Source organism: Python bivittatus, unplaced genomic scaffold (assembly GCF_059951505.1).
Source record: "Python bivittatus isolate LINGU-HERP-01145 unplaced genomic scaffold, Pbiv_v1 ctg000690_np1212, whole genome shotgun sequence".
Taxonomy (NCBI): Eukaryota; Metazoa; Chordata; class Lepidosauria; order Squamata; family Pythonidae; genus Python; species Python bivittatus.
This window is the reverse complement of record NW_028277096.1, coordinates 6,056,276-6,077,916: the sequence shown is the minus strand read 5'-3', so window position 1 is coordinate 6,077,916 and position 21,641 is coordinate 6,056,276. Positions and strand designations below refer to the sequence as shown.

Below are 21,641 nucleotides of genomic sequence, written 5' to 3'. Positions count from 1 at the left end.
TTCCACTCTTTCAAATTGATTTGTCATCTTATGATGAGTTGTAGTTTATAAGTTCATGCATTCTGCTTCTAAGAATAAATGAATAAGGACCAAACACAAAGCTGCCTTTATTTGTTTTATAATGGCCATCCATACAGCCCCAAGGCAGGAAACAGCTCTGAGCAAGCTATTATTGGCTTTGCAGGGAAACACTTTGGAAAGAAGTTGATGATGGTCTTAAGTAGTGGCAGAGTTGTATGGACCAGACAGCTAGACAACACAAGTAATTCACCCCCAAACACACATATGCCTATTCCTGCTGCTTCAGGATAGCCAAGTGGCTGTGATTCCAAACACAGATGTCTGGTAAAAGCCAGGATGACATCTCATGAGTCATGACATCATACAAATGGTGCAAATTCCATAATTTACGTCAGTCAAGTCTGATGTACATTATTTACCTCATTTGCATAATGTCATGACTTATGCCATACTTGCCCTCCTCCAAACATACAGGAATACATAGTCCAACATGTTAGATGAAGCTAAATTAGGCAGAATGTGGTTTAATATGTTCTGGGGCCCTGCCATTGTCTTGGCACATTGTGTGAATCAGGCCATCAAACTAAGCCATAATATGGTTTCTTCGAGCACAGAATGCTATGCAAACCCAGCAACTGGGTTTTGTTAATCTGCTTTTAGTGTTTAGAAAATTGCATGAACAGTGAACTGATTGCATGAACAGTGCAGCATGTCACACTGGCTCTAATCGCACAATACAATTAACTGGATCAAGGGGAAATTAAAATGTTGTCCAAGTAACCTGGCTCAGTCAATGGTGGGTTTAGAGGAGTTTGTCTGAGCCCCAAATCCAAAGGATGTTTGAGAGAAAGCAAATTTCCCCAGAGTACAGAAATAATTATTTCACTCTAAGGAGTGGCCAGCTGGGTCAGTCATATGGTACAAAGAGGCTTATGCTGGTAGTAGGAAACTTGTTTTCATGCAAAACCTTCTTGTGTAATACTTGAGAACTTTTTCAACATAGCTTCAAGAGGTGAAAAGCTATCCCAAAACTGAGGCTAGAAACATGCTGCACACTTTGAAAAAGAATAAAATCCTCTTTTGTTGGGAAAAATGAGAAGGGATAGGGTGAATTAAATTTTAAAATAAAAGAATAGTTAAGAGTTAGAAGGCTTTATAGTGATCTACTTATATGCAACTCTTTAAATGTTTTTGTATAAATGATAAGTTATTGTTAAAATGTATAAGATGTTGTTATAGATGAATCTGGAAGATGAACAGGCCAAGAAAGATGGAAGGTCCCACAAATACCTACAGCAGAAGAATGGATTATCTAATGGACTTGGTTTAAATGGCAAAATTAATAGTATTAATACGAGATATTGTTTAAGTTCGTCTCCTTATGGCAACCCTTCTTAGATTACATGCTTGTGGGGGGGGGCGAAAGTGTTGATTGTGGGTTTTAATAATTAAGTGGTTTGTGTTGATAGAAATAATGTGAATTTGGATTAACTAGTGGTAAGAGATTTTTTTTAATTTGTATTTATATCTGTATGGGAGATACTCGGAAGTCACTTTCCATTCTATTCTATCTTCACTATTTTAGGTTTTTTTCTTTTAGTTCTATTTTCTATCTTTACTGTATTCTCTTTTTTGTTTTTAATTGTATTCTTAATATAATTTCTTATAAAAAAAAGAAAGAAAGAAGTGTGCTGCACCATAGCTGGCCGTTTTTCTAATGGGGTGGTTTAAGTACAACATAGCTTCCTAAGGATGGATGTAAACACTTTCCCCAGCCCAGGATAACCTGAACCATAACTCCATTTTAGCCATGATAGTCCCGGAAGATCTGGAGCCTTTTCCTTGTATTACTGAACACCATTCTCCCCCATACCAGAGCAAATGCTTCTAGGATGACCCTTCCCAATCTGATGGCGCCCAGAATTCACAGCCAGCATGCACCAGGATTGATGTATCTGGCAGGAGTTACTTCGAATACAACCCATTTTAGACTCAGTGGGACTCTTGCTATGACCAGTTTCCTTTCTGGCAATCACCTCCTGGGGGTCTGATGTATGTTACAAAAAGCAAGCCCCACTCTCCTCATTCTTTCAAGATCAGAGGACTAAGGTATGTGAGTATTATGCAGAATTTCAGCAATCTGCCCATAAGAGCATCCCTGCACATGGTCCTTGTGCATCACCTTGGCTATTTGGGGAAAGTATTCTTGCTCTTTTGCAGGAGTAAGCAACCTCAGGGCTCAGGGATACAACTCTCTTTTCTGCACCCCTCAGAGCCCACTCCTACTACATTTGATGAAAACTGTCAGGGAAACACAAAAATCATAATGTATGCCTGTAACAGGCTTAATACAGTTTTTAAAAATAAACTCCCCCCACAACTAGAAAAAAATATAGAAGTTCTCCCCCATCCAGTTTGCCTCACTGTGTCTTTCTATGTGGCCGTTCACTGAACCTTTCACATGGCCTTTCTTTTCCCTACTCCCTCAAACGTTAAGTCTGGTATCTCTCACATGGTTGCCAATACCTGCTCCAGTATCAGATAACACCGCCTGATTGGGTCTTCATTTCCTTCACATCTGGGATCTTGAACCCAGTTTCAGATGGGTCCAAAGCAGGATTGAGCATGCAGCTTGAGGTGAGAGTAACATATGCTGGGGGAAAGTAATGCTGGAGCAAGGAGTGGTAAAGGGTCAGTGGTGGCCATGCAGGTTATTGTACTCCATTATTGCAAGAGCCTTTTTTTTAATGCACAAGCAAGTGTTTTGGTTTGAAGGAAAACAGATTTCGATACTGCAACCTTTGGAAATAGGCTGAGCTCCACTAGTACTCAAGAAGCCCCTGGGATCAGGAGAATTTGCCCATGGCAGAACTTAGCCTTCAAACTATCCACACTGGAATCTGTCTCTAGGCATTAATCTATCCCAGGTGAATTCCAGAGCATAAGAAAGTGGAATCAGGGAAAAGGAGGGGGATGTAATACAAAGCAACTAATGGTATAGCTGTCCATAAATAGTAGACATGGCAGATAGACTTCTGAGAGACATCTATGGAAGGAAAAGAGGGAAAGAGAGGGGATCATGCTTGAATTATCCATATAGGTCAGTTTGGTCAAATCAGCTTGCACATATCGTTAAAAGGACATTCTTGGAACAAGAATCTCTATTCACAGCTGCCTAGAGAGAACAAGGAAGGAACTGCTGGCCTTCTATCATTTTTCAGCAAGAACTCTAGCTGCCCTGGAACTATGACCGTTTTCATCTTTTCTTTCTCTTTGGCTTGTGGTTGTGTCCAGTGGCCTGGGACTTCCCTCGGCAGGGATGCAAGCAGCTGTGTAGCAGCACCAAACATTAGCACAAAAGCAGCTGTGGAACAGTCCCATTCTAAGAGTCACAGCCCTCTTGGGGCAAGGCAGCCAGTCCTGGATTCATTGAAAGCGCCGAAGGTGATTGTAGAGAGCTTGCACATATGTAAAGACACACATGGGGTCTGGCTTGCGGCCCATCAGCATCATGTCCTCCACTTCAATCAAGCGGTCACAGCTGGCCATTTTTCTGCAAGGGGAGGCAAAGACGTCACATTTAGGAAGGAAGGCAACCTTAGAAGAAAAATTGGAAACTGGGAAAATGAAGGAAAACCATCATTCCAGGGGATCGTTACCAACCCACCACCTCACAAAACTTTCCTTCAAAACTCATTTCCTCATGTTTCTCATTGTCAGGCATGGAATTAAAGGTGTAGCTTTCTTCATGGAGGAAAGTTAAGAGCTCTGTGCAACAAGTACAAATTTGCAAAAAAATCTGCAGCAGGCAACCCAAGGTGGTAGTACCCCTACTTACTCGGCTGTTGTGAATGCCAGTTCAAAGTTCTCCTTGCGTTTGGTGGGATCCAAAGTGTGGTATTCAAATGCTTCAGGGAAGAAGGAGTGTACCAGTGCACAGAAGGCCATCCCATCGCTCCAGCTAGAGGAGAAGTTCTGCAGATCTACGTGCTGGGGGGGTAGGGTAGAGTGGCAGGGGAGAAGAAGGAGAATGCAAGCACTGTAATTCAGGATAAGGATCTGACAGAATTGGGGTAGAGATCAAGAAGCCTGAACTTAAGTATCTCTGAGGAACCAGAAGTTGCACTATTTCATACGGGTCCACCAGATGTTCTAATGAAGCAGGGGGAAAGGGATGCAGTTTGCAGAATTCCTTACCTACCTTGTAGCCGATAGTTTTGGAACGGCACCAGTCCAAGAGGATTTGCTTGATGCTGCTGGCACTGGCCACTGCAAAACTCTGGGATCTCTTGAGTTTGGCCCGGCCCATACCTTTCCCCCTGGACAAACAAGGGACCCAGGGAGAAGAAATAGATACTGTCATCTATAGAGGTAGCACTTTAAATGGAAAAACCGGCTTCTTCAAAAAAACTCAACCTTTACCCATAATTTTTCTATTCCATCACAGAGGAACTGTCTGTTTCAGGGCTAGGGAAGACACTTGAATATTGTTTTCCTGTGTATGTGATGAACATCAGAAATCTCAAGGACTGCTGGCTTCCACTTTCCTATATGAAACCCTTCTCCCCTATTCAACTTCTCCCCTGAATTTGCATAGATAAAACAAATGGTTTTTTTTTTCATTTTCAGTCCTTTTTTTCTGCATGCCTGTTACAGAACATTACAATGATTTGTGCTGTTTTGTGTCAACTAAAGATGCTGCCTAAGTTAACTATCACAACTAATGTAGGAACTTTATATTATACTGAGGATTAGCCAATTTTATATTCTTCTAAGCTGATGTGTTTTTACCAGAATAGAGCCTATGGCAGCCAAATTTGTTCCTACAGACAAGGAAGTCCAAACCACTAAGTTAGACATTGTGACCTGATTTGAGGCAGCTGTTTTAGATCCCCTTCAGGTCTTCCATGAACCAACCCTCTGAAAGTTGAACTGGCCCCAAAGGGAGCAACCTACTTTCCACTCTCCTGTTCGAACTTCTCAAAGAGCGCTCTCCTAGATTGTGTTTCTGAGGTCCGAGGCAGGGTCTGAGATCTCACCAACTCCCTTCGCTTTTCCACTTGTCGATGGACTGAAGAAGATGGAGATTGGGACTTTGAAGCCTGGGTCTGCTGGCTTGTGGTGACACTGCCCCCCAAAAGAGAAAAAATACACTTCAGAAGAAAAACAATTACAAAGGATTGGCCCACTGGGTTCTCCAAAAGAGATGCTATAGCTGGGTTCATATAGTATGCTAAATCAGGTACCCTTCATACACACATTTTGGACCAGTGGGCATATCTGAAATTTTAAGAGCATGTCATGGGCATTCTCTGAACACAGCAGCCAAGGTAGATGTGCATAGTAAAAAAAAATACTGAAGTTATACCTGAATGGGGTGCAATTCTTATCATTTTTATTTTCTGTTTTATTATTTATTTATATCTAGGGCCCAGAGGCATTCTTGGAAATAAAGGTTATACTTGGGGCTGGAGCTTTGCTCTATAACATGCTAGCTTCCCATTTATGTTTTTCCTAATTAAAAAAATTGTGCTAAACCATTCCCTACATGATAGTTTAATGTGATGTGAAAATCCAGCCAAATATAGTTTAGTCAATAAACCATGATTAATCCAAATCAATGAGCCTTTCCCCGCTGGCCCCTAACCATAGCACAAACATTTCTTGGCACATGGCATTTTCAGGGAGTGAAAGCAGAGGGCAAATGACAACATATGCACTAGGATGCCATCATGCAAATTTTATGACTGGCATTGCATGGTGTTGTTACCACACCTGTGTCATCAGTTTAGTTTCATCTTGGCACATACTACTGCCTTGTAACCATCTTTTTGTGCCATATCCCCATGACATGGCATCTATTTCATCCCCTGCTTCTGAGTGAGACAGGCTTAAGCGTTCTTAGCTGTACTGATGTTGAAGTCATGTTTCCCTTCTTACTTTAACACCATCCAAGGGCAGCTTCAAAGTGTGTAAAATCTATTATGCTTCATCACCCATTACCTTGGTGGGAAGTTAGGGTACTGCAATGAGTGCAAAAAAGGGCAGAATATGGCAGAATAGGCAATGGGGACAACATTTCATAGTGGTGCAGTTTTTCTGCAGGTCAGCAGTGGGGAAATGCCCAATGTTTATTCCATCCAAGGGCATGTCCATGCTGTGTCTTTATTACAATAAAACCCAATGAGCAGATACTTGCAAATCCAAGAATGCTCACCTTTCACTAGACTGGCTTCCATAGTTCATAGTTGTTGTGGATTTTGTCCCCGAGGAAAATTTATCTGCACAGAAAATTAAATAAATAAATTGGCTCTCTCCCAGAGCATAGTCCTGAAGCTTTTTTTTTTTTTGAGGGGATAGTGTGGAATGCCTGACCCCAAGGTGGGGGGGGGGATGGAATCATGCTCTGAATAGTTTGGGGTTTGCAATTCACTGGTGCTGGAGATCATTCCACAAACAATCATATGAGAGGAATTCCTTACTATATAGGTTTCACGTTTAAATAACAAACACAGGAAATGCAAACTGATCTCTAATCTGTTTTCTTACAGGATATGAAGTGCTCTGATAATTCTCTTAAGGGGGTTGCTTATATTATTAGGATTAAGCATCTCCTAAAATCTCCTAATTTTAATCTCCTAAAAAAATTAATCTGCAGGTTTTTATTGGCCACCATACAAACATCCAGCTCTGTTGGACTACATCAAAAGCTCTCCAGTTCAGCACAGTATTTTGTATGGCTTCAAAAATGATTCCAAAACAGTGCTTTGGGCCTACTCTTGAGAGTCCCCTGGACAGCTAGGAGGTCAAACCAGTCAATCTTAAAGGAAATCAACCCTGATTGCTCATTGGAAGGATCGATAATGAAGCTCAAGCTCAGATATTTTGGTCACCTAATGCGAAGAGAGATCTCTTTGGAGAAGACCCTGATGCTGGGAAAGATTGAAGGCAAAAGGAGAAGAGGACGGCAGAGGATGAGATGGTTAGATAGCATCACTGAAGCAATGAGCATGAAACTGAGCAAACCCAGGGAGGCAGTGAAGGACAGGAAGGCCTGGCGCAATATGGTTCTTGGGGTCACGAAGAGTCGGACACGACTTAACGACTAAACAACAACAACAAGGACAGAATCACTCTGCTGCTAATTAAAGCAGCCACGTCGTTTTCAGGCCCCTGCGTGAACCTGAAAAAAAGATGGGCCTAAGAAGTTGACCCACTAAAGCAACTCTTAAAGCAGCAGCAGGTTTTTTTTTTTCCAGGTTTATATGGAAGCCTGAAAAAAACAAGTCTTTTTTAAAGAATGACAGAGGGATGTTGTGCTCATTCTCACATGAGGTCTGAAGCAGTCTGCCTAATCATTTTCTGAATCATCCACAGCCCTATTACTTCTTACAGTGGCCTGTTAGGTGTCTTTCTCAGTGGCATCTGGGGTCGGGGGGGGGGTCAATGACATCAAAATGGTGGGAGTGGTGGGAGATGGAAGCCCCATCCCTTTTTACACCTATGTGATGCGCACTACGCTTGATAAACAGGGGCAAGGCTTCAATTGCCCTGTTGCATCCATTTTGACATTGTGGAACCCGCTGCAGATACCCATGTCTGGGGTCAAAGCCCATTTACCATCTGAAGCACATTTACGCAAAAGCACTGTATTCAGCTGATGAGACACCATAGGCATGTGTCAAAATCAGCAAGATTGTTGAGATGAAGAACAGCCCATGTCTTCACCATGCCCCAAAAGGGTCTGCCATCTTGCCAATTTTGATTCCCTGGGTAGCCACCTATGGCCAGAGGCATCCAATGATGAAAACAGCATTGTGCTGTTACACAATTGTTTCACAACGGCGTGGGCTCTTTTTATCATTTTGCCCAAGTCCTCTGATCTTGTGGACCCCTCTGCTTCCACCCTAGTCAAGCCCCCTGGTTTCCATACAACTTTTAACATCTTTATATGTGGCTGTGGCGTGCCATGACACCTGGCACAGCACTCAACGGGCAGGACTCTTATACATCCTTTACACCAGGCTTCACGTGTTGTGCAAACGTGCCGAGTTAATTCTGAAAGTTATATATCAGTAATAATCCTCTTTGTCCCCAGGTTCTTCGTCTTTCAGTCTGGGATACCTGTTCTTCACCCAATCATGTCTGCCTGATATAAGTGTTAGCCAGGCAGCATCCAATATTTGCAGAAAGACTGTTGCACTTTAGAAGGTAAATGCCTGGAACCTGAACACGGAGGACTTGGGAAACCTATTTATTCTGTCATTTTTTCCATACCAGGCCACAAACTCATCTCCATGGTATAACAGTACAAAAAAGTATAATTCAAAAATGAGGAAAATGTACACAAGCACACCCCAACCTGAGGTAAAGGAAGCACTTGCTGTCCTCACTGAACTCGTGTTCCAGTTCTTCGCAGTGCTCAGGGCTGAACTGCCAGCACCTTTCACATCTATACATATACACATACATTTTTTACAAAGAGAAAAAATGTGATTTTGTTTTACAGACAGAAGAAAATTAGAGCTCCAAATCAGACCACTAACCCATCAGGGCCTGGTTAGGTCCCTCGTTTCAAAAGGTTACATTCCAACAAGTCAGCATTTGCCCAACAGTCCGTTTGATTAGTGTAGTGTGCAGACCCAGAAAATGGTTTAATTTAATAACCAAGTGAAATATATTGTGGGAATGCACTCAGTGAGAGTTAATACTTCCCAGAACAAAAGCGCGTCTCTCTGATGTTTTTATTTTTTAAAAAAGGCCCATCCCAACTTTTATGCACAAGAAAGCTGTCTCTTCCTCCCTCACCACCAAAATCCAAATCATCCATACCCAACTGAAACTCTAATTCCACAAAGGGTTACATGAGGCATAAACATCTCCCCACACATACGTATAGTTCTGAACAAAACATATTTTTAAAGAGATGTGTATAAAAACCTGTACCAGAAATGGCCTTCCTAGCAATGGATGCAATGGGACATTCCTGGGTTATTTATGAAGATCACTTCCAGTAATTCAATCATACATAAATATTTGGGGTCTTGTAGAAAACCTCTCGAACTATTCATTAAAGCAGGCACAGCTTTTTTTCGGGGGGTCTCCAGGATCCTGAATAAAAGTGCCCCCACTTTTGGATAAGTTGACTTATCCTTTGACTCTTAAGGTAGTTACTTAGGGCATGAAGGAGACAGCTGCTTTAATGAGCAACAGAGAGGCACTGTGTTCATGTGAAATTCAACGCATTTCTTCCCAATCATTTTCAAAGGGTGCATAGCACTAATAGATCTACCTTTGCACAGCTAGAATTGCACAAACAGGGATCATTTTCTTCAGGTCATCCATTATCTTACCTGCTTGAGTCAATGTTTTGGACACACCCTCGCTATGAGTGTTGCTCTGCTGCCCACCAGGAGCACTTGGCACAATTGGTGATCCAACAGTTTCTCCTGAAAACGTTTCTGATACTCTAGTTACTGCAGTAACAGGCTGGTGTGGCATCCGCAAACTCACTGCTGGAGCGTGCGCCTCAATAGGAGAATCTGAAAAGTGAAGAGAAGAGTGTTTCTTAGCTGAGCCTAGCCAGGCCTGGGGGGAAAAAGAGAAAGACTGTGTTGGGATCAAATTTTTATTAAAATTCTAGATTGCCTCAAATTTTCCAGGGAAGTTTTTTTTTTTCCTAAATACTATTTCTCAGAATAATATAGAAAGTTCAAATGCCACAAATACGAGACTCCTTCAAGCAGAGTAAATGAGTGACAATTCAGTCCATATGGCCAAGTAAGTGCTTTATTATAGCATGTAAACAACAACAACACAAATCTACAACTTTTACTGACTGTATAGTTTCATATGTTCTATTTTTTGATGTCCACTGAAGTATGTTCAGATATGTAACCAAGATCTATGCCTTGTTCAATGATTCACAAATCAGTATTAGGCTTTCTTTTATTTGTTTAAATGACATCCATGACTTTGTTTATGCTGTTTTATCTTTTCAATAAATGTCTAAATTTAAAAACTAATATTTATTTAGGAAATCATTTCTACATATCTACTCCTCATTTAATGACCGAGTTCCATTCCAATGACCAGGTTATTAAGCGAAATGGTTGCTAGGCAAACACATGATTGAAAGAGGGAGACGCTGCGAAAATCATTGGTTGCTACCATCTCACTCTGCTACGCCATATGCTACGCCAGCCTTACTCTCACTCTGACATGTGTTGTTGTTAGGCAAAATTTGGTCATAAATGTGTGCATTGGTCAGAAAATGAATTTTTTATTACCATATTTGCAAATGGTCACTAAACCAAGGCTAAATGAGGACTACTACGTATGATGCTCTTAATCACATTTTTAAAAGAATCACCCCCTCCTGAAACATGAAGTACTATTTTAATTTGAACTATTATAAGTTGTTTAATGGAATGCTGGCAATCCACCTGGGTTTTCATTTAAGCTCAACATGGTAAACATTAAAAAAATTAGTGATTTAGAAGACACTCTTTATTTCATCCCTAGCCTAAATGGACATTTTTCTTCTTGTAATCCAGAGGCAGGATGAGAAGAGTGAACCCAACTTCCAGAACCTGTGCGACATCACCCCAAAAGCCAGTTTAACTCTCACACCATATCAGAAACAGGTAAAGATTTGTATTCTCACTAAAAGGACTTTCTTTCCTTACCTTCTGACAACTGATGTCCATTCTCAATTATGGATGAATCAGGAGTTCTTTTGCTCAGAACGTTCTTTTCATCCTCAATGTCCAAACTCTGCAAAGCAAAAAGAGAACGTGCAGTGTCACAAGCATTGACTGGGGGAAGAGGAGGAGTAGAAAACACCAGAGTGTAGATGCCTATCCAAAACTGGAACACCCCAGCTTCCAAGCTTGCCAAAAGGAAGAGGGGTGCATTGCCCCGTTGAAAGGGAAGAGAAGTGCTTAGACTTTCTAAAAGAGAAAAACTGTGAGCTGTGCTCACAAAATACACAAAGTCAAAAGAACAAACCTTACTATGGCTTAGTCAATTCTGGGAACCCAGCCAATTGTGATTTACATACCCGGGTTTATGGCTTACAGTGGGTGTTTTATTCAATAAAATATGGGTTATACAACCTATGGATTAATGCAATATGTGATCTAAGTAAGTGGCTTAAAGCCATCCCACTAGAACATGTACTTATGCTTTTGTAGCTACATTTTTTTTTTGAAAAGATTGGGGAGGGAGGATGGATACAATATGTTTGAGGTACTAGTAGTGTTATTAAGTCTAAATACATCTTCTATGAGGCTAAGAATAAAGACTTTTCCCCCAGTGAACAGTACATTTGATTTGTTTTCCTGTAAACCAATTGTTTCGGTTTCCCAGTTGTAAATTCTAATAGAATTCCACTCGTGGAGTCCTTGGGGTTCTCTGAGCTTGGTTCTTTCTTGCAAACGGCTAGGTAACATCTTCAGGGGTAAAATGGGATGGGGTTTGCTCTCTATTTATATGCTGTGGCCTGCCCTGCCAGTGCTGGTGGGGGTGGGGGTTTTGTTTTGCTCCTCTGGTAGTTCCTTGATTAATCCCAAGGACTCCACAGTTCAACCCTGAGCTACACATACTCGCCTCTATTAGAATTTCATCCACTGGGTTGGAAAATAACCTCTGTCAGATTCTTCTGCACTGTCCTCAATAACATCTGGCTAAAGGGAGGCAAGTCTGTCCTCAAACCAGCATCCCCCATCCTAAAGGAGTGGGACTAAAGAAGGCTGGACTCATGCTTTACTGGAGAAGGGCGTTACTGGCTAAGCTCGGCTTAAACTTGTACGTATCAGTGGCTGTTGCACTGAGAGATGGGACCCTGCAGCCCGGATGGAATGTTGTGGCCATCCATTCATTTCCTACACTCATCACTACCTCAAATCATGTGCTGAGAAGTTGCTGAAGCAGAGACCATTTTGAACCCTCCAACTGCCCAAGAAACAGACTTGCTTACTTCTTAATTTACAAGCAGGGGCATCCATTGAGAGGGGTCAAAGAACAAAAGAAGGCTGCTGTGACCAGGCGATCGAAACCCCACACTTTTTTATATGTAGTGATGCGTATTAGAAAGGAGTAGGGCTTTGATCATACAATCACAGCTGCATCTTGATTTTTTTAACCTCCTACAGACAGCCCTGTTTATAAGGCTTAAAAGCCGCTCCAATCAACTCAACCGTGAGCAATGTACAATTCCCCAAGACTGCAACTTGGGTTAAAACAGAGGAGATTAGTAGAGAAGGCAAACAGATCATCAGTAACATAATCTAAATCAAAACTGAAAACCATAAATCACAATACAGCCATACATAAGCTGGGGATCTGAACATTCAGAACCAAAGAACCAATTCAATGTGCAGAAGGATATGGCAGTCACAGCAACCCTTCCCCCAAGGCTTGATGGAAAAACCATTTAGAAAGGCAGGAGGAGAGGGGACATTTGAACACCTGGAAGGAATTCTATTATAGGGAGGGGTCAGTGACTGAAAACAAATGCTTCTGTAGCCCCTATAGATGACAATCTCCAATTGAGCAAATACAGAAAAAGCCCAACTTATAAGGCCCTAACTTATTGGGTTCCTGTCACAACATAGGAAAATTAATTCTACACGCCTGTAACACAATCTAGCTGTTCACAGCTCTGATTAGCTTACAACCACAACAAATTTCTCTCCCTATCTACACACACCTCTGCAGTGCTTTTGCTACCTATGAAAAAATAAACAAAGAGAAAAAGATGTGTGCAAATTGTTGTTAACTATATTGGTGCAATGCCCTTCAAATACAGTTAGTTAGGGTTTATTCAGTAAATCCTGATATTATAAACCATGGCTATGCAGATGTAGCCATTATCTCATTTCCAAACTAGTACTGTTTATAAATTTCAAAATTAATTTCAAACATGCAAAATCCAGGACCCAAATAAAACAGTATATTCATCTTTCTCTTTCTTTTAGTTCCAGCCAGAAACAAATAGTCAGGAAATGAGCTGGAGAGCTACAGGCTATCAGACCAAACTCACATCACACTATAAAAAGATACATTACTTCCAAAATGCATATATATGAAGTTAGGGTTTGGCTTAAAAACTTGCTTCTGATACACACGGGGAACAACTACAAAAGATCTAAGCATGTGCAGAGCATTTTCTCAGTAGCAACAGCCAGGTTGTGCATTTCTGTATCTACAGTATCAGCTCAGAAAACAACGCCCAAGCACAGAAATGTGTAGGATATAGGGGAAAGAGTGATGGTTGTTATAGCTACATATAGCTTCTAAAGGAGCAAGCATCTCTTCGGTGCCTTTCATGTTGTCAGCCAGGTAAGGAAAAAGAAACACTTGAGGCAGCAAAGCAAGGGAAATGGACAGCTGACTACTCTATTGCAAGTAGCAGGTGTCAGGAGCTCTGGGTGGTGTCTTCTACCACCAAGGCTCGGGGACTTTAGAGGCCATTAATCAGAAGCTTAACCTCACCTGGATGGTGGGATCCTCATAGTCATAGTCCTTCAAAACGCAAAGGATACAGGCAGAAGAGAAAGGAGGAAGGGCCCCAGGTCAGCCCTAAATCCAGCCCTTTCCACATAAAAGCATCAAGTGGAATTGTGATGAGGCCCATAATGGTGTCGTAAAACTTAACTCAAGAGCAACTTTCCCAGAACATCATAAAAACCAGTCTGGAACTAAAAAAAGCCAAAGGAACATGATTAGCTCTGCTGAAGTTAGATGCTGGTCCTAAGCAGTCTGATCTTTTCACTCCTGTGCAGAAAGTTTAACTCCAGCTGTTCCCAAGTGTGAAGGATCATCACACATCACAGTGAGATTGAAATGCTGGAGTTAAGCTCCAACCAACTTGGGAATCACCCACAAGACAATCAGAGATTTGAGGGAACAAAATGCACATCCCTCAAAAATCCTTACTTCATATCCCGTTGCAGCTGTCAGCCTTCAGTGCCACTTGGCGTAACATACACCAGGACTGTTCCCCAGAAAAGCCATTAATCACGTTGATAGAAACGGAGAGGATGTTTATTGCACTTCATGGCAGTTCAAGGGAGCTCCAGCTGCCAGCGCTCTTTCTCCTCTCCCCAAGGCCAGGAATGGGGCCTAGCTCCTTAGGATGACATCACTGCTAAGTAGTCACGACACCCAAGCCGCAGCCACCTGAACAATACAGCACACATACAGTGTACTCAGCCCTGCTTGAGCTCAAGAAATCCACACCAGATTCTGGCTGGAGGCTGCATGAAGGAGGAAAACATTCTAGCCAAGGAGATAAACAATGGAAGTCAGACTTTAGGCAGTGGCCGTTCAGCCAAATTTTGGTCCGCTGATTTAAAAAAAACCTGCAGAGACAACTTTGTGGAGAAGGGCAGATCTGAACAGCCACTCGATTTATCAGCACGATGTTGGAGGTTCTGGGCAATCAAGGGCATAAGAAAAATGCAGCAGTGATGGTACTTTAGCATTTACCCTAGTGGTCCAGATCCCTGCCAACCATGTGGCTGGGTTTACACCACATGCTAAATACTAATTCTGATCAATAGGACATAGTTGGTCTATTTGAATAACATGCTGTGTTCAAACAAACAACTCTTATTATACCTTAACATAATGGTTCACATGGGATGGGAGGACAATGGGTAGGTTCCCACTAGATACTGGATCTAGTACTTCTCAACCTCCTTTTAGCCAATCTAGCAGGTCATATGAACACAGCTAACATGTAGCGGAGATGTAGTGGAAATTGGAATGGCTCAGAACAAGCCAAAACAACCCTATAGATCTTAAGGGATTTGTGCCAATGAAACTTATAACTGGGTTGCAGAAGTCAGAACCACCATTTGATGGCAGCAAGGATTTAAGAGTTTCCAGGATCGCTCTGCTGCCATCTAATGAACTGAATTGGGGCAGCCCTGATATAGTAGAACTATTGAAACAAGGACTAAGAAGACTAAAGGACAGCCTGGCTCTCCCATTTCATTTGTTTGGGTTTTTTACTTGTTTCTCCCAGTTTCTAAAGGCAACAAGAGATATAGTTCCAGTGGAAGAGAATATCTGTAGCTTAGGGTTGAACTGTGGAGTTCTGGGTGCTCCAACCTTGGTTGTTTGCTTGCAGACGTTTCATTACCCAACTAGGTAACATCATCAGTGCGAGCATCAGTGATACAATAGTATTAATAATAATTAATAATAGTATTAACTCGCTTTCTTTCTCACTTTTTAGTTTACATCTTACTTTTCTGTTCATAAAGCACGTTTTAATTTGTATTTTAAAACTGCATTTTAATTTTAATGCAATTAAAATTAAGGTAAAATAAAAATCAATATTATTAAAACCAATTCAAGTAACAATTACAAGTTGGATGAAAGAAATTAGTTTTGTCATTTTCCTAAATATTGACAATAGTGGAAGCCAAACATATCTTCTTGGGTGTATGATCCACAGAGGAGAAGGCTCTTTTCCACATACTAGAGAACTCAGCTTCTGGCAGCTAGAGGATCTTCAAGGGCCTCTCCTGTTCATCTAAGCATGATCCCAGTAATCAAGGTGGATGTAACCTACACATAGATAACCTGACCACCTCAGGAAGGGCCACAGTTGGCACATTAGCTACAGTTGTGAAAATGCTCTCATCACAGCTATCACCTGTAAATCCAGTAACAGTTCCCAAACTACAAACTTGCTCTTTCTTGGGATATATATCCCCATCCAGAACTAGTGATTGCATCCTTTGTTTGAGAGGACAAACTCTAGCTTTGCTGGGCCCACTCAGCCATCTTTTTATCAGCACTATACACGCAGCTGTTATGCAGCCCTATTCTCCTCAGATTCCTCTGAGCACACAAGATAGTCAAGTGGTGAACCTAGGATTCATATAAACCAGGAGAGTTACCATGTTTGGGCACTCATGTTGAAGTTACAGTTTCGTCTCCTGGTGACTGCCTGGGTAAGTCCCTGCAGTTTTTTTGTCAACGTTTTTGTAAGTGGTGTTGGGCACTCCTGGCTTCCCTTACTTTTATTAACACTTCAGACAATACTGGTATTGCTTTTGTGAGTTAGTAATGACTAGCTTGGCACATCAGCAAAAAAAGGCTGCAAAATTCCAGAAAGCTGCTGGATATCAGCAAAGAGATTCCTTCAAGGCTCCTCAGTGGTCATTTGGATTTTTTGCAGTCCTATTCTCAGCAAAACAAACAGCACTTCATAAGGTGACTTCTGCAGGAGTTTATAGGAAGGGGCCAGCCTGTATTTGGCCAAAGAAACAGAGAAGTCTAGGAAATCCCTAAAATTACTTTGCTGACCATTCCCTAAATGTACATTGACTGTTCCCATAACTCATTTCTAAATACTTTAGAGAAAACGGTTAAGGGGAGGGGGGAGTCATAATCCCTTGAAACTGGGCCATGGCAGCTTTTTCCTCCTTGTCCAACACATCAGCTTCACTGAGCAGAAATTAGCAAAGATAATCTAATGCATGACTAATGTTCGGAATTCAGCCACCACAAAATGGGATGAAGGCCACTAGTTGATAAGGCCCTTAAAAACATTTATTCAGGGAAAGAACGGAATCAAATCACAGCTGCTAACAAGACAGCCACTTAGAACCTACCTCCCCAGAGAACGTGCTGAACCTGGTGAATGAATTAACTCAGCTGCTAGGTACTCAATTGATCTGATTAAAGATGGATATGAACGCTGCCAGAGAATATAGCCATGGACAGTCAAATGCCGTAGAGCCAAGGGATTGTTGTTTTCCTGCCTTGCTGATGAACTTTTTAGATAAGCCCTGTGGATTGATTCAGCAGCAGGGAACTTGTTATATTCTCATGGGCTGGTGCTTGAACCTGCTTACTAACGGTAAGGAATGGCACATACAGCACAGGTACAAATAAGGCTGATAATGTTCTCTCCTATGCATGGGATGTTTGGTGAAACTTCTTTTAGCTCTGTTTTCTTTTCTTATCTCATACCTTTAATTTCTTTTCCTTATTATTTCTTGCTCCTTTTCTGCACAACGTTGCTTAGCCTGAAAAGAAATGGCATGTTAGGTCTGTCTGTCTGTCCTACCTAGTTTCTGCTGCATTTGGCTTCATAAAGATTTCAAAAAGAGCCACCTGCCACTTAGACTCCTAATATTTCCAGCTACTTGGGAATATTGGAGGAATATGTTAAGCTTGCGGGGGTGGGGTGGGGTATATGAACACTGCCAGAAGGAGAATTAGGAAATCCTAAAGGGAAGGACAAAGGGTGCTGTGTCGTCAAAGGGACTGGCTGCCCCTAGCTCCATCTCTTCTCCAGTTTGAGAAATGTCCTTGGTAGATGATGGATGCAGGACACCATGTCCCAAACAAGCATTCATCCTTCTATTTAGGGGCTAAATAAGTGGTCGTTAAAGTTTCAAGTCCAAAGCTCTTGCCAATTACCACATCTGCCATCCACAGCCCAGGCTTTGAAAAATAAGCTCATAGGATCTCACTTGTCTTTATAGAGGTTAGGAGACACCAGGCTGCAACACTAGATCAGATCAGTATCTCAACAGTGTATCTATTATGTTCTGTCCTGGGGTACATCAGAAAGAAAAATGGAGGAAAATTACTTGGAGCATACGTAGAGTGCCTTTTTCCTATCATAATTATGGCCTCCAATTTCTCTCAGCATTTTGCTAAGAGAATTATTTGCAAGGCAGATCTGTTGCAAAGAGACATCCTTGTTGTGTTTGTATAGCATACTTAACCAGGTCATTTGAAGACCTGATGGCTGCATTTATACAATGTACAAATCTTGCTAAGTGTTTTTGTAGCTTAGCATGTTATGCAAATGCAGATATTTGGGATAGTTTATGGTTCAATTATATTCCAAACCCAGAAAATGGGCTACTTCAGAAACCGGGTTGAGTGTGTTGTACAAACACAGTCCAGCATGTGATAAGTTACCCTCAGGCTGATAGATGTGGACAAAGCATTCTTGCAGAAAATATTTTTCCATTTTTGAAAAGAGGTATGTAAAAGACATAATCCTGTGAGTCCCTTGCTCCTTTCAGATAGCTTTTAAAGCAGAGGTAAACAGCTTAAGATACAAGACTGAATGATGTTTTTGGCTCCAGAAGCACCTTCCCACTGTTCTCCAGAAACTGTAGAGCAATTCACAACACACATGGAAAATGGTATCTAAAATCTAATATATACTTATTTTACTTTAAGAAAAAATGAAGACAATCTCCAACTGCCCCTCATGTCACCAGGGAAGAGGGGGAGGGAGAGAAAATTCTTCCCCTCCCCACTTTACATTACCACTCAACCTACTGTAGTCTTCACCTTCGAAAGCATGTTAAAGGTGATTACCAGCTACCAAAAGCTACCCATCCTGGTTTCAAGCCATCTGGTTGGACTTTGAAGAAGCAGGATAGAAAGAGTATTTATGCTTTTGAACTTTGGTGTTGGAGAAGACTCCAGAGAATACCATGGACAGCCAAAAAAACAAACCAATGGATCATCAAACAAGTCAACCCAAAGTTCTCACTCAAGTTATACATGACCAGACTCAAATAATCCTACTTTGGACACATTATGCAAAGACCTAGCTCTCTAGAAAAGGCTCTTTTCCAGAGGAAAGGTGGAAGGAAAGAGAAGAAGAGGATGAGCAGTAGCAAGGTGGATGGACTCAGTTACAGTGGCAATGGGTGCAATGTTGGAATACCTAAAAACCAGGTTAGGGATAGTTTGTCATGGAGAAAATCTATCTATGTGGGCACTAGGAGTTGAAAACAAACATTATGTGATGCCACATAATCTCAGATGCATGGGGACTGATTATGCTTATTTCTGAGTGGAAAGCTTTCTGGTGGTCTTCTCTCATTCTAAAACCACTTTACATGGATGAACTAGTAGCACAAGCCACATTCTTGGAAGAGCACCGAAAGATAATCCAGGTGTAATTTTCTTATTGACTGTCTCTGTATAACCTACTGAACTCAGTTACAAGTTAATCCATTCTCCAGGTTCACTCAAAACCATAAACTGGTTACTTTGGGACAACATAATAAAATAGTCAAAGTGAACACAAAACAGTTCAAGCGTCCTGGGCAAATAGAGCAGCCGCTAGGTCTTTAATTGACTTGGTGTTCTGCAAACACAGCCAATGTGCAGCCTGAGAAGTTGAGAGAAAGGAGCTTGTCTAAAGCACCTGTTCGGATGGAAAAGGGAATCCCTAACCTGAAGTAAAACAGACAGAGGCCAACTCCACATTGGACAGATGCCCGCACAACTGCTTTAGCCTCAAATATCTCTCGGGAACCAGCTAAACCAGAGAAAGGAGGCAGTTGCTCCAGTCAGATGGAGCTGTCCAGGGGGATTATGGGAGAAAAAGAAGAAAGCCAGGAACCACACAAGCGCAGAGGAGTCAAGAGAGTTGGAAACCATCTCAAAGGTCATGTGTAATTAGCCCCTCCTGCAGAAAACATTCTGTCCTGGCACCCAGCCTCTTCTTTAAGAGATTCTGCTGGATGAATCACCACCTTACAAGACTGTGGCTGGGCTTATACAATGTACCTGGCTGACAAACCACAATTCCAGTTGGTACATTCACATAGCATATTGGGCCCAGACAAATAGAGCGCCTTATGGCTTAACCTAATAGCTTGGTTCACACAACCTGCTGGGTGTCTACAGCACATTGAACCACAAACCATTTTATGTAGCCTAACCCACAGTGTGAAACAAAACAGTCTGCTCCATTCTCAAACAGATTATATCAGTTAGGGTTTCCGTACTTCTTTTGAGCCTAGTAGCACCTTTTCAGACTAACAAATTTTATTAAAAGCCCTAAGGTTTTGTGACTAACCCAGCTCTCTGATAAACCCCTCCCTTGTAATATGGACTCCTAGGAAGCAAATCTGTCCTTTCTGTACAGGAAAGCTCTTTAAATACTTGAAGATAAAGACTCCATTGCTTCTTACTTGTCCTTTCTGGCTAAACATCTCTCCTTCAAGAGATGGGACTTGTTCCAACTCTTGTACGGAAGAATCATGTCTTGAAAACCCTTCCAAGCCAGGAGGATAATATGACCATACTTAAGGGCACACTTTTCCTATGTCCAAAGTTTGATACTTGTGATGAAATCAGGTCTATGATTAGGAAAGCTTGACCTGAAATAAAACACTGCTTTATTTCAATGACAATCTGCTGGGTTAAGAAGGATGGCTTCTTTTTGCTTGGGCGACGGCAGGGGACCTGCCTCTTCTAATTTTCCGAAATTCCTATCCCACGATCGCTCCGCCTAGCAGCAACAAGATCGCAGCTTAAGCGCCGTTTCAGTCATGCGCAAGAAGTTAACGCGCTCGCAGGGAGCGCTCCCGCCCCTCAAAACGGAGTGGCGGCCGGGGAGGGGGCCAAAAAGAGTTGTCCGCAAACCCTGTCCGCAGCAAAAGACCCGCAGGTTCCACACACACATACTCGTCTCAGCATGGAACCGAAAAGGGTTCCCAAGAGAAAAATCCCGAAGCCGAAAGGCGTAGTCTAGTGGTCGCTCCAACCACTTCCACTGCTCCGCCCTGGAGGTTCGGTTAATACTGGCAAATCCAGGTTCGAGGGGACCGTGGCATCTTCGCGCAGCGCGGGAGGTTCCCCGACGGAGCGTACGACAGCCACCTCTTCCTATCTGCGACCTTCTGGGTGGAGCCGCAACCAGAAACCAAATCGCATCGAGGGAGAGGAATCCCAGTTAAACAGGGAAGGAAAAAGAGGGAAGGGGGCGCTGGAGGTCGGGGGATGGGAGAGAAAAGCCACAGATCAGACCAAGCTCGGGGTACAAGGGCCGAGGGCAACCGACTGGCTCAATAGCGCGCCAGGGATCCCTTCCACGCGGGTGGGAGTTCAACGATTAAGTTATATTTGCATGCAGCTGTCTCACAAACGGCGCTGCTCCTCTCCTGCCACACGTTTACCTGACTCTTGCTGGAAAAGGACAGTCTAGCGTGGCTAGCAAATCGGCTGCTGCTGCTGCTGCTGCTTCCGCTTCCCAGCCTCGGAGATGCCGCTGACGCCGTCGGGGATACGGGCTTGGGGACCAAGACGTCTGAGAGCCCGGCTGCCCGGCTGAGGATCTCCACCTGCTGGGCTATGTGCTCGACCTGCGTCCGCAACTGCTGGTTCTCTTGCTGGAGCTCGGCTACGGTGCTGGCCAGCGGGTTGGCCAGGCGCAGCACTTCGGCCACCTGTCGGTCCACGCCGTTCTTAAAGACCTGGATATCCACATGGATCTCCTTAACGGCGCCGCGAAGCGTTTCTTCGTAGCGGCCCAGCGCTTCGCACACCGTCTGTGCGTCCTGGCTGTTCAGGTCCGCGATGTCGCTCGACGACGACCGTGGCGCGCTCACCTCCATGGCGGCCCCGCAAATGGGTCCCGCCGCTCGCCCAGAAAAAGCGCACCTCCTCGTCCAAAGGACGCGATCCGGCCGGTCTAACCCGAGCCCTTTAGAGCGCGATGCCCGCCTTCAGCTTCAGCTTCAGCTGCCGCAGACCGCGCTCCGTCGCTCCCTTCACCGTCTCCTTTTGCCAGCGCCGGCCGACCTCCCTTTTTATAGGCGGCTGGACTGGGC

General features: G+C 42.9%; 1 protein-coding gene across 1 annotated transcript; it reads right to left on the bottom strand.

The window, feature by feature from the left end:
* Positions 1-87: 87 nt before the first annotated feature.
* Positions 88-21,583, bottom strand: SMTNL2 (smoothelin like 2). The gene is made up of 9 exons (XM_007420884.3): positions 20,988-21,583; positions 10,710-10,797; positions 9,375-9,563; positions 8,384-8,473; positions 6,239-6,302; positions 4,978-5,148; positions 4,223-4,340; positions 3,860-4,011; positions 88-3,574 (listed from the first exon to the last, which is right to left on the bottom strand). The coding sequence occupies exons 1-9, from the start codon at positions 21,423-21,425 to the stop codon at positions 3,448-3,450; spliced, it is 1,437 nt and encodes a 478-aa protein (XP_007420946.1). The 5' UTR covers positions 21,426-21,583; the 3' UTR covers positions 88-3,447.
* Positions 21,584-21,641: the final 58 nt, after the last annotated feature.